This window comes from Pantherophis guttatus, chromosome 8 (assembly GCF_059756535.1).
Source record: "Pantherophis guttatus breed Tessera chromosome 8, ASM5975653v1, whole genome shotgun sequence".
NCBI classification, from domain to species: Eukaryota; Metazoa; Chordata; class Lepidosauria; order Squamata; family Colubridae; genus Pantherophis; species Pantherophis guttatus.
In genome coordinates, this window is record NC_142070.1 from 1,671,097 (window position 1) to 1,685,251 (window position 14,155).

General features: G+C 39.4%; 1 protein-coding gene across 3 annotated transcripts in view; it reads left to right on the forward strand.

The window, feature by feature from the left end:
• The window catches only part of LOC132709237 (C-type lectin domain family 4 member K-like), a 29,297-nt gene extending 16,209 nt beyond the window's left edge, over positions 1-13,088 (forward strand). For all 3 annotated transcript variants that reach the window (XM_060682334.2, XM_060682333.2, XM_060682335.2), the window contains 2 exons: positions 11,260-11,375; positions 12,850-13,088. In XM_060682334.2, the coding sequence (XP_060538317.1) occupies positions 11,260-11,375; positions 12,850-13,006 (273 nt within the window). In that variant the 3' untranslated portion in view covers positions 13,007-13,088. The remainder of the gene's footprint in view (positions 1-11,259; positions 11,376-12,849) is intronic.
• Positions 13,089-14,155: the final 1,067 nt, after the last annotated feature.

Consider the following 14,155-nt stretch of genomic DNA (forward strand, 5'->3'; position numbering starts at 1 on the left):
GCAGGAGGAAGTTAAAGTTCAGGCTTATGCAGACGATCTTGTATTTATCTTGGATCAACCACTGGACTCGGGCCTGAAATTATTATGCTTGATTAGAGAGTATGGGAAGGTAGCGGGGTTAAAGATGAATGAAGAAAAAACTAAAATCCTAGTGAAAAATATGACTCAGATGCAAAGGCAACAGCTGGAGCAGTTAATGGGTTTAAGAATAACAAATAAAATTAAGTATCTGGGTATATGGTTGACCGCCAGATGTTCCTCCATAAAGGAGGATAACTATCTTCCTCTTTACAGCCAGATGCTCAGAGACTTAGAAAGATGGAAAAATCTCCAGCTATCAATTTTGGGAAGGGTGGCAACCATTAAGATGTGCGTGTTACCCAAATGGTTATTTCTATTCCAAACAGCCCCGGTAAGGTTGAATAAAGAGTTTTTTACAAATTTGGATAGGAGTATATCTAAATTTATCTGGCAGGGAAAGAGGCCGTGGATTAGACTTAAAATGTTACAAGAACCCAAAAATAGAGGAGGATTTGGACTCCCAAATTGGGAGCTCTATCACCAAGCAGCGAACTTGATTTGGGTGAAAGAATGGATGGTCCTACAAAAGAGACGACTTTTGACATTTGAGGGAGCCGGTCTTCAACATGGCTGGCACTATTTTCTATGGCCGGGAGCATCCGGCCGTCCTAGACACTTTGATGATCACTATTTACGTAGGACGCTTGGGTACACTTGGGAAAAGGTTAGAAGAAGAGTATACACAAAAGTTCCATGTTGGATTTCGGCACAGGAAGCTCAGGTTTACCCGACATTGTATAAAGGGGAGAAAACCTTGACGTATGAAGGTTTCTTGGATGTTCAGGGTAATCCGAAGTCACGAGAATTATTAAATCTTCAAGGATATAAGATAGACTGGTGGTCTTATTCGCAAGTGCACTCCAGGTATAAAAAAGATTTACATAGTGAAGGAATCTATCGTAAAAGACAAGAATTGGATAAGATCTTATTAGAAGGAGGGAAAGGGATATTATCTAAATGTTATGCATATTTATTGCCTTTGCAGATAGGACAGGATGTAGTGAAGGATTGTATGATAGCATGGGGGCGAAATTTTGGATACCCCCTTGACTTCCAGCAATGGGAACAGATTTGGTTGAAAAATATGAAATTAACCATGGCCTCCTCATATAAAGAAAACATATATAAAATGATCTACCAGTGGCATCTACCCCCGGCGAGATTAGCTAAAATGTTTTCCGGGACATCTGCCTGCTATTGGAAGTGCGGTTACAGCAATGGAACCTATTTTCACCAATGGTGGACCTGCCCGCAGGCGGTTAAATATTGGAAAAAAAATACGGCAATGGATTTTGGAAATTACACAGATTAATTTGGAATTAAGACCTGAGATTTTCCTATTGGGGGCAAAACCTTTGAATGTTAAATCAGATATATGGTTCTTGTTGATTCACATTATCGCTGCAGCAAGATTAGCGTATGCGCAGGAGTGGAAAAATCAATACTTACCGATAGATTTGAAAATAATATATAAAATTAATGAGTGTGCGGAATCAGATAGACTAACTAGATTGATCAATGGTAAAAAAGATTCAGAATTTTATAACAGTTGGAAAGTATGGTACGATTGGGTCCAGAAAAGGTGGGATAGAATAGATATATGATGATGTATATATATATGGTGGCAAATATGTATGTATAAAGGAATGATTTTATACTTATGGACAATGTAATCATATTATACCATGGTGGCAGGATTGTATATTTTATTTGTGTATTAGTGTATAGAATATATTAATAAAAATTATAAAAATAAATAAATAAATAAAGTATGGGGCAATTATATCAATGGTTAGAGAAGATATAGATAGATAGATAGATAGATAGATAGATAGATAGATAGATAGATAGATAGAGATAGAGATATAGATATAGATAATTGATGAATTAATATAATTAATATAAAACATAAGAAATTTGGGAAGAATGATGTAACAATCTAAATGAAAATATAAAGGTATGATAGAAATATAATATGAAAATGATGGAGGAGGGAATAGAAGACACAAAATATGTACTCAGATGAAACACTGAATGATTAAGGATGTATTGTTTGTTTGTATGTTTGTTTGTTTAAAAAAATAAAAACTTAAAAAAAAAAAAGACCGTCTCCTGTAGTGGAATATAAGAACTCGCACAGGACAACTCACCACGGCCAACGTGCCACGAGAAAAGTTGCGTGGGGCAATTCAATTTAATTATTTAAAATAATTTTAAAAATATTAACTGTGGCATCGTAGACCCCCTGTGTACCTTTGTTTTATACCCATAGATGCTCAAAGTCCCTGAAGCTTCAGAAACGCTGCTGGTTGGGAAGGGGAGAGGCTCAGTCAGTCCTTAGTGGGGTCAGGGGGAATCGGGGCCACATATGTTCCTCCCTTAAACCTTAATTTGCCATAAACTTTATATTACCTCTCTCTCTCCCCTCTCCCCCTTGACTTCTCTCTCATTGTCCCGTCTGTCTCCTTCCTTCATCCATCTGAAGGAGTAAATGAATCAATATTGGCTATTTGCTTTTATTATGAATTGCTTATGCTATGATATAATTGTTACTGACTAAATCAATATTTGCTGTTTGCTTCTGATATGATATACTATTAGAAATCACTTATTGGGAATTAAGCCTGGTTATTGGCTTCTGCTTATATTATTGTATAGTGTCAGAAATTAGTTGTTAGGAACTAATTCTAGCTTAGTAAATTGTAACCTCTTTAAAAAAAGTCAATTCTTTTTCCATATATTGTTGGAAATATTTTTCATTTAGTAATTTTTGATTTAATGTCCATCTCATTCTTCTTTTTTTCCCTTTCTGTGTCATTATTATTGGATTGTGGTCTGCCCATACATTTATTCCAATATAAATTTCTTGTATTTTAGCTATTAATTCTGTTGACATCCACATCATGTCTATTCTTGACCACGATAGATGTCTATTTGAGTAAAATGTGTACTGCTTTTCTTTTGGATGACTTCGCCTCCAAGCATCTTGTAGACCTAATTCATCTATCATTGTGGAAAGTTTTTGGCAATGTTTTTCTTATTTTCTTATTTAATTTTGTAGGTTTATAGTCCAACTCATTGTCTATTATTGCATTGAAATCCCCTAATATACATATCTCTTCATATTCATATTGTATTATTTTTTTATGTAATTTCCCATAATATTCTTCTTGATTATCATTTGGAGCATATATTGCCACTAACAATGTTTTTTTTTTTTGATTCAAAGTTATTGCAACCATTAATATCCTTCCTTCTTCATCTTCAAAAATCTGTTTAGATTGAATTCGTTTTTTTTAATATATAATGCTACTCCTCTTTTACTTTGACTGGCAAGTGTTGTATATAGTGTTCCTAATTTCTTTTGCTCCAATAGATACTTATGCTGTTTCTTAATATGAACTTTGTAGTCATATAATCTCTAATTTTAATTTTTCTAATTTGTTAAATGTCCTTCTTCTTTTTATTACTGAATTTAGTCCACTTATATTCACTGATATTACTTTTACTTTTTCTTCCATTTTTTACTTGTTTATTTGTTTAGTAGATCTAGTCACTCTTGTTTCTCTTTGTTCTTTTATCTCTTTTGCCCCCTCTCTCAATGCTCTTTTCTCTTGTTCCTTGGTTATCTCCTTTAGTTGTTCTCTTTTCTCTTCCTGATAGCTTGCCCTTCTTCTTCTCTCACTTTCACTTCTTCTTGTTGTTCTATATATTGCCGATAAAATAGCTCTGCCTTTTCTACTGTATCCAATCTGTGCCTTTGTTCTTGTAAGTTCACCAAGATTCCTTCTGGTATCAACCATCTAAAACTCACCCCTTTTTAAATCAAATGTTTCCTCAAAAATTGGTATTCTTTTCTTAAATCTCTCACTCTTCTTGGAACTTGTTTCAATGCCACTATATCTCTACCTTTATATTGTATCATTGTGTTCCTCATGGGTTGCAAGATCTCTGTTCTCAGCGGGTTTTTTCGTAAATCTAACAGGTATTTCTCTAGGTAGATTATTCCTCATCGCATATCTTGTATATACTCTGTAAATTTCGTCTATCTCATTAATTATCTTTTCTGGACTTCCGCTAATATTTCAGCATTTTTTTCTGGTAGATTCTCTCCGTTTTCTTCCTCTATATTTTGGAATCTTAAGTAAAAATCAGCCTTGTCAACCTCCAATTGTATAATTGTCTTTTCCTGGCTTTTATCTATAGTTGTGAGCCTATAATCTATTTCCTACACCTTTTTCTCTGTTGCTTCTGCTTTCTCCTCCACTGCTATCAATCTTTGTTCGTTTCTTCCCATCATTTCTTTCATTTCCTTAAGATCATCATGCATTGCTTGTATCATGCTTTTTAGTTTCATGTTGGTTTTGTCTTGTTGTATTGTTATTTCTACTGCTTTTTATGCTGTGGAGCTTGGTACTACTGTTATTGATTGTGATGATAAATATTGTGGTTGCTTCTTCATTTTACTCTCTACTTTCAAATCACCCAATTTATAATCCAAATTTCATAAATCAATATTTATAATCCATGTTTATCATCCTGGTCATCCCAGATCTTCAGGTTCTTGATACCTTAATCCATATGTTTAAAAAATGATATAAACAAAACCAAACACTAATATTCCCCCTAAAGGGAAGCTAAAATGAGAAAAAAGAAGAAGAAAAAAGAATATTCAGGCAGTGGAAGAAAAAAGAAAAAACACCAACTGCCAAAAAGTTTTAATAATCAAGAAACAAAAGCAAGAAGTCCAAAGGTCAGCCAAGAAATATAAAAAACCCAACTATAATAAAGAGAGTAAAAAATATATATAGACAAATAAAAAATAAAAATCTGATTATCAAAATGCACTAAAAAGACAATAAGTAGAAGAAAAAAGAGTAATTATCCCAAATATAAAATATTAAATGTCAAGAAATGTAAGAGAATAAGAAAGAAGATACATCTTTACAAAATGTGTGGGATACAATAAAGCATATATTAGATGATTGGCAATGACATATTTAGGAAAACGGAATAAACAAAATAGACAAATGCATAAGAATTTAGAGGAAGAATATAAGAGATTAGAAATGGAACTACAAAAAACCCCCTCATGATAAAAAGATTAAAAATCTGTTGGATTTGAAAAAACATAAAATGAATTTAATGGAAAATGAAGAATTGGCGAATAGAATAAAAACTACAAAGCAATTTTTTTTGAAAATGCAAATAAACCAGGACGATGGTTAGAGAGAAAGAAAAGAAATTAATAAGTCAATTAATAGATCAAGATGGAAAGATATGTTATAGAAGTGAGGAAAAAAAGAGAATAATTGAGAAATACTATAATGGATTGGACCAACAAGAAACAGTAGAAGAAGATAAGATAGAACAATATTTGAAGAAAACAGAACTGCCTAGATCCCAGAAAAGTTCAAAAAATTATTAGAAGAAAGAATATCTATGATGGAATTAATGGAAGGAATTAAAAGACAGAAAAATGGGAAGACACCAGGCCCAGATGGATTACTATTACTTAAAGCTAAAATTCCGGACTCATGGATGGAAGCATATATAACTTTAATACCAAAAGAAGAGGCAGATCTGCAACAGATAAAGAATTATAGACTGATATCTTTATTAAATGCGGATTATAAGATTTTTGCATCAATCATGGCTGAAAGATTAAAAAAATTACTAAATGAGTTTACCAAAAAGACAAATTAGAGACAATATGCAAACTATATTAAACACATTAGAATATTATGAACTACACTCAGAAAAACAAATAGCGTTGTTATTTTTAGATGTACAAAAGGCGTTTGACAGCGTGAATTGGCAATTTATGATAAAACAGTTGAAAATGATGGATTTTGGAGATAGATTTATAAATATGATCCAAACTATATATAGCGACCAAGCGGCAAAGGTGATGGTAAATGGTGAAATGACAGAGAAAATACATATTAGAAAAGGAACAAGACAAGGATGCCCTTTATTTCCATTATTATTTATATTAACATTAGAGATTTTAAATAGAAAAGTGAGGCAGGAGAAGGAAATAAAAGGAATGAGAATTAAAACAGAAGAATAGAGCCTTGGTAGTACAGGGGTTTAAGGCACCCTGTTATTAAGCTTATTAAGACCAGCTGCCTGCAATTACTGCAGGGTTCGAATCTCGCCAAGGCTCAAGGTTGACTCAGCCTTCCATCCTTTCTAAGGTAGGTGAAATGAGGACCCAGTTTGTGGGGGCAATAAGCTGACTTTGTATAAATATACAAAAGAATGAAGGCTATTGCTTAGCGCATTGTAAGCCGCCCTGAGTCTCCGGAGAAGGGCGGCATATAAATCAAATTAAAAAAAAAAGAAAAAAGAATACAAATTACAAGCATTTGCGGATGATTTGGTGTTTATCATGGAAGCTCCAATAGAGACAGCACCAAAACTATTAGAACAAATAGAAGAATATGGGAAAGTAGCAGGTCTGAAAATCAATAAAGATAAGACAAAAATATTAATTAAAAGTATGAGAGAAAAGCAAAAGTAGGAGATGATGGAGAAAGTGAACATTCAAATTGTGAAGAAAGTGAAATATTTGGCCATCTATCTGACATCGAGATGTGCAACGCTCAAGGAAGACAATTATCACAAACTGAAAAAACAAATTGAAACAGACCTGGAGAAATGGAGAAAATTGCAATTATCACTAATGGGAAGATTAGCATTAATAAAAATGAATATATTACCAAAAATATTATTTTTATTTCAAACTATACCAATAAAACTGGAGAAAAAATATTTTGAAGAGTTGAAGAAAATAACGTGGAAATATGTGTGGCAAGGAAAGAGAGCAAGGATTAACATAAAAATGCTACAAGATGCAAGAATTAGAGGTGGGTTTGGCCTACAGAATTGGGAATTGTATTATCAAGCGGCAGCGCTAACATGGATTAAAGAATGGATTTTATTGAGGAATGCAAGACTATTGACATTGGAGGGTCATGATTTACAACTGGGTTGGCATGCCTTTCTATGGTACGGGAAACAAAGGATACATGGATATTTCCAAGGACATGATGTAAGAAATGGCTTGTTATCAGTGTGGGAGAGAGTGAAAGAAAAACATTATTTGAATAGTCCAATGTGGCTTTCTACAATAGAAGCGGTGACATATCCAAACATTGTGAACATGGGGAATATTGTTAGATATAAAGACATTTTGACAGATCGGGGGGAACTGAAACAAAAACAAGAACTAGAGAGTCAAGGGACTGAGATAGATTGGTATACAAGACTGCAAATACAATCAAGATATGAAGCAGATCATAGACAATATGGCTTTAACATGGGAAATCAGAACTGGATGATATATTGACAGGAACAGATGAGAAAATGATTAAGAAATTATATGATTATCTATTGCGGATTAGACTAGAAGATGAAGAAGTAAAAGAAACAATGATAGCATGGGCAAAGAATTTTGGATACACCATAGAACTGGACAAATGGCAACAACTTTGGGAAAGAAACTATAAATTAACAATGGCAACAGCCTATAAAGAAAACCTGTATAAGATGTTTTATAGATGGCATATGCTACCAGAAAGATTAGCTAAGATGTTTAAAGATAAATCAGCTAAGTGTTGGAAATGTCATCAGTTGCTGGGATCATATTATCATATGTGGTGGTTGTGTAAAGAAGCAAAACAATATGGGATGAAAATACAGGCATGGTTAGAAGGAATGTTGCAGCAACATATGGCGTTAAAACCAGAGATATTCTTATTGGGAATTTTACCAGAGAATTATAGCAAAGAAGATACATATTTGATTATTCATATAATAACAGCGGCTAGAATTGTATCTGCACAAAACTGGAAAGCAGATAAAATTCCGTTGGAAGGAGATATTATAAAGAAAATTTTAGAATGTGCAGAAATGAATAGATTAACATTGAGAATAAAAGATAAAGAGGAGTCGATGTATTTCAAGACATGGGATAAATTTTATGATTGGTTAGAAAAGAAATATGAATAAGGACATAGAGATAAAATAGATAGAGAATAGATGGGAGAAAACAGTTAGAAAAATAGATACCCAGCTGATGCCAAATAAAAGGAGAAAGGGGAGGAGGTGGGTAAAAGGGAAAAAAGTGAGATATTATAAAAATGTACACAAATGATGAAATAAAAATAAATAATAATTGAATAAGAAATTGAAATGAGAATAAAGACAATTAGGAAATCGGGGCTGCTCAAATACCACTTTAGATTGAACTGAAAAGGGAAACAATGGGAGAGAGGGGAAGGAGTAAGGAGAGAGGAAGGGAAAAGAGAGGAGAAAAGAGGAGAAAGAAGAAAGAGAAAAGGAGAGGAAGAAGAGGGAGAGGAAAGAGAAGTAGAGGAGAAGGTTAGAAGGGGGGAAGAAGAGAGGATTGGGGGAAGAGAAGGGGACGTAGGAAAGAGAAGGAGAGGAAGTAGGGGGAGAAACAGGGGAAGAGAAGGGGAGGAGAAGAAGAAAGGTTGGAGTAAGGGTAAAGGGTAAAAGAGCAGCCCCCAAAAAGTAAAAATTAAAAATGGAAGTTAAAAGAAAAGACGAATGAAAAATGATGGAAATGACTGTACATGTAAAAGTGTTTATTTATTATTATTTATTTATTTATTTATTATTCAAACTTCTATACCGCCCTTCTCCTTTCGGACTCAGGGCGGTGAACAGCCAAAATAAAAACATTTATACATAAAATTACAGTTAAAAATAGATTTAAAATAATTAAATAAATTTGGCGCATAATTTAAAACTTATCAATTTAAAATCCGTATCAAATTTTAAAACCAACCATAAAATCAAGACAGACCGGCTAACTGAAAAAAATAAGTTTTTAGGGCCCGACGAAAAGTCCGGAGATCGGAGATCACTCGTATCTCTGGGGGTAGATTGTTCCAAAGGGTAGGTGCCACCACAGAGAAGGCTCTCCTCCTGGGGGTCGCCAGACAGCATTGTCTGGCCGACGGCACCCTGACGAGGCCCTCTCTGTGGGAGAGAACTGGCTGGTGGGAGGCTATTGATGGCAGAAGGCGGTCCTGTAAGTACCCCAGCCTAAGCCGTGGAGCACTTTAAAGGTGATCACCAACACCTTGAAGCGCACCCGGAAGTCCACCGGAAGCCAATGCAGCTCGCGCAGGAGAGGAGTCACATGGGAGTGCCCCGTCGCTCCCATAATCCCCCACGCGGCCGCATTCTGCACCAGTTGGAGCCTCTGGGTGTACCCCAAGGGGAGCCCCATGTAGAGAGCATTACAATAGTCCAGACGAGAGGTGACGAGTGCTTGAGTGACCGTGCGTAGGGAGTCCCAGTCCAGAAAGGGGCGCAACTGGCGTATCAGGTGAATCTGATAAAAAGCCCCCCTGGCCACGGCCATCATATGCCCTTCTAAAGACAGCCATGAGTCCAGGAGGACACCCAAGTTGCGGGCCCTTTCCGTGGGGGCCAATGATTCTCCCCCAATAACCAGCGATGGCGTCAGCTGGCTATACCGGGACGCCGGCAGCCACAGCCACTCGGTCTTGGAAGGGTTGAGTCGAAGCCTGTTTCTCCCCATCCAGACCTGCACGGCCTCCAGGCACTGGGACATCACTTCCAAGGCATCGTTGGGATGGTCTGGGGTGGAAATGTACAGCTGAGTATCATCAGCGTACTGATGGAACTCCACCCCAAAACCACGGATGATCTCACCCAGCGGCTTCACATAAATGTTGAACAGGAGGGGCAAGAGGACCGACCCTTGTGGCACCCCACAAACAAGGCGCCTTGCGGTCGACCGCTGCCCCCCTGTCAACACGGATTGCGACCGGTCGGAGAGATAGGAGGAGAACCACCGCAAACCGCTGCCCCCCACTCCCAGTCCCTCCAGCTGGCGCAACATGATACCATGGTCGATGGTATCAAAACCCACTGAGAGGTCTAATAGGACCAGGATAGAGGAATAACCCCTATCCTGGGCCCTCCAGAGATCATCCACCAATGCGACCAATGCCGTTTCCATGCTGTACCCAGGTCTGAAGTCGGACTGGAGCGGATCCAAATAGACAGCTTCATCCAGGTACTGGAGAAGCTGTCGCGCCACCACACTCTCAACAACCTTCGCAATAAAACAAAGGTTGGAGACTGGACGATAGTTAGCCAAAAAAGCTGGATCCAGGGATGGCTTCTTGAGGAGAGGCCTCACCACCGCCTCTTTCAAGGCAGCCGGCAGGACACCCTTGCTCAAAGAAGCATTGATAATCCCCTGGAGCCAGCCTCATGTAACCTCCCGGGAAGCCAGCACCAACCAGGAGGGACACGGGTCCAATAAACATTTGGTCGCGTTCAGCCGTCCCAAGATCCCGTCCACGTTCTCGGGAGCCACAGGATCGAACTCCTCCCAGATAACACTCTCAAGGCCTGCCTCAGTCATCTCGTCTGAACTAACCCAGTCAACGGCCAAGTCTTCCCGAATCTGAGTTATTTTATCATACAGATACTGTACAAAATCCTCAGCTCGGCCCTGAAAAATAAAAATAAAAAACTTTTTTTTTTAAAAAAAAAAAGCAAATTGTAACCTTAATACTGGTTGGCATTAGTGCAAAGTCTGTTATCTCACTGCTGTGTCTCACTTCTATTCTTGGCTTCAAAGCTAAGCATATCTTTGAAAATATAGAAGAAAATATTACGCAAGAATATCAGGCTCCATAGATAAAGGAGTAGGGAGTTTTCCTGCCTCATAAATCCTGAAAGCATTCTGCCGAATAAACAACTTGGCCAACGGGGAGGGGGAGCCGCCCCTACAAAAGGCTATAGGAATGCTCCATAGATAAGGTGGACAGAGACATGGGCCAAAACAAAGAATGCTTTAAAGACCATGTTGGTAACGAATCTTTGTCTCTGATTGGGTAAACTTTGTTCCTATCTGTGTAAAATGTTTAATGTGTAATACTCTGAGCCACTCTTGCAGGGTGTGATTATTCCTTACATTCATTTTGTTTGTATGTTTTGGATATAGTATTGTCACCTAGCTTTTGCTACGGCCATAAATAAAAGCTGATATTTTTTGCAAGCCTTGTCTCCAGTCTCACTCTCTTTGGCATCTCAGTGGCTCGGGGAAACTTCTGGGAACTTACACATCCATCCATCTATCTAATCTACTTTTCCCTCCTCAAGGGCTTTTTAGATATGATGGCAGCTCAAAATAAACGTGAGTACTGGATTGGACTCCGGAAGAACAGCAGTGCTACCAATGGACTGTTGTGGCTAGCTGGATTTCATGCGGGAACTACGTAAGTTTTCAAACAAAATCTACTTATGTGACAAGTTGTGCATCAGAGTTTCATGCCTACCATCCTCCCCCCAAGGCCAGCCTCAGTCCTGGCAGACCAGTTGTTGGATTTACACATCATGATAAGTGAGTGGCAACGTGGAGGTCAAACCAAGCAACAGGAATGTACGTAGCAGGAGAGCTGCTGCTAACCACGATTGTCGGTGCAGTGCAAAGCACAATCTCAAGTGAACAGCCACAGATGGTCACACAAAGGCAGGAAGTCTAACAAACCACATCAATCAACAGAATCAGAAGCACCCAAGGGCCGTTTCAGAATCAGGGTGGTTGAGGAACAGAATCCAAGTTTGTTTATTTGATTTTTATCCCACCTTTATTACTTTGATAAATAACTCGAGGCGGCAGACATACCTAATACTACTTCCTATTTTCCTCACAATAACCCTGTGAGGTGGGCTGCATTGGAAGAGAGTGACTGGCCCGATGTCAGCCAATCGGCTTTCATGCCTAAGACAGGACTAGAACTCACCATCTCCCGGTTTCTAGGCCAGCACTTTCACCATGCTAGCAAACGGGCTCTTGCTGGAGACAAGGAAATCATTATGGGGCTGCAAGAAGGGGGGTCGGATCCCCAGAAATTCTGGGAGTCTGCTGACAGAAGCATGGACCAATCAGCCATGGCCCCAACCCAGAAAAATCTAGCCTGGGTCCAAAAGGTCCTGATTGGCCGACCCTTTGTATCTACAAGCATTGTCCAGAAAGAACTGGGCTGGTTCCTGAGCTATGTCTTTGCAAGGCCGATTTGGTAAATAAATCCACCACTAACCGGATGCTGTAGCATCCCTTCCCTTGGGAAGTTTGGTAATAAAATCCAGTGATGCAGTGGCCCTCGTCCTGAAATGGTTTCCAGAGGCTGCAGCAGGCCACGTACTTTCTGGGAACAGATCTTCTTCTGAAGGGTCCTTGGTGCTCTCTGAGCTTGGCTGTTTTCTTGCAGCCATTTCGTTACCCAAACTAGGTAACACCATCAGATGGCACTAGCCCTGATGATGTTAGCTAGTTGGGTAATGAAATGTCTGCAAGAAAACAATGAAGCTCAGAGTGCACCGTTTCAACCCTGAGCTACAAAGATTCTCTTTTATTAGATCAACTTCTGCCGCAGATCTGACAAGGTGAAATATAACCCCTAACATCTCCCCTTACCCTTGACCACTGGAAGTCCCTAGGGACCTCCTGTTGAATTTCAAATATCCACTCACCCCCTCCCCCAACGCCCTGCTGTAAATTTGCCAGTAACAGGTTTTCTATTTCATACAGACAGAAAACCCTAATCCAACAGTAATCCATTGTGACTGTGATTTGGGGGCAGGAGAAAGCTCTAGATCGACTTAGATCTAGACCTGGTTCTCTACATTTATATCTCTAGATCTACATATCTTGATCGAGACTGATGAGTATTGTGGTTCTCTTTTCAGGTACTGGGCAAGGGATCAACCCAATTCTGGAGATGAAGAAAGCTGCATTGCCACCTTTTCTGACTGCTCACTTAAGGCCTGTTGGCATGATGCTCCTTGTAATGAGGCAAGATACTTTTGTTGTAAGATGATACCCGAGGACATGTGGTTCTACTAGCTAATTCAAGACGATGGAAACTGATTATAAGATCTACAAACTCCGCTGCCTTGGTGTTAATAAATGCATTCTGGGAACCAAATTTTGCCAACTTCCTTTTTTCTGCCAGCTTCCTACTTGTCCTTATCATCTTGACAAAATATATCTCACACCATCTGAAAAAAATTATTGAGATTGTGATAAGTTACACAATACTAACTTCTTCCCCCCCTGTAATATATCATTCTTTATATACCGCTGCCCCCCGCCGCAGGGAAGCGGATCCAATTAGATGGATCCGCCCCAGGCGCCTGATGGATCCTGAGAGGTTCCAGATGGAGCTTGGGCCATTTCCTGAGGTTCTAGCACATGACTCGGCCGAGGACCTGGTAGCCGCCTGGGATCGGGCAGCTGGTGGGGCCTTGGACCAAGTCGTGCCTTTGCGGCCTCTGACCCAGTGCTGATCCCGTGCGGCTCCTTGGTTCACTGAGGAGCTGAGGGAAATGAAGCGCTGGAAAAGACGCCTGGAGAGCGGTTGGAGGGCCAGTCTCGCTGAATCTGATCGAACACTGGTAAGGTCGCATATTAAGGCCTACCTAGTGGCGATAAAGATGGCAAAGTTTAATTACTTTTCCGCCTCTATTGCGTCATCAGGGAATCGTCCGGCCGCCCTGTTTAGGGTGACCCGCTCTCTGCTCCATCCGGGAGTGAGGGAGGATCCCTTGGAAGGCAGGGTGGAGGATTTTGGACAATACCTGTATGACAAAATCGCTCAGATCCGGGGGGATTTGGACTCTGACTGGGTAGATCAGGGCAGAGTGACGAGGAATAGTCTTGAGAATGTTATCTGGGAGGAGTTTGACGCTGTGACTCCTGATGATGTGGACAGGATTTTGGGGAGACTTAGTGCGGCCACATGTTTACTGGACCCGTGTCCCTCCTGGTTGGTACTGGCCTCCCGGGAGGTTACACGAGGCTGGCTCCAGGGTGTTATCAACGCTTTTCTGAGTGAGGGCCACTTCCCCGCTGCCTTGAAAGAGGCGGTGGTGAGGCCTCTCCTCAAGAAGCCATCCCTGGATCCGGAAATATTGGCCAACTACCGTCCTGTCTCCAACCTTTGCTTCATGGCGAAGGTTATTGAGAGTGTGGTCGCGCGACAGTTCCCACAAT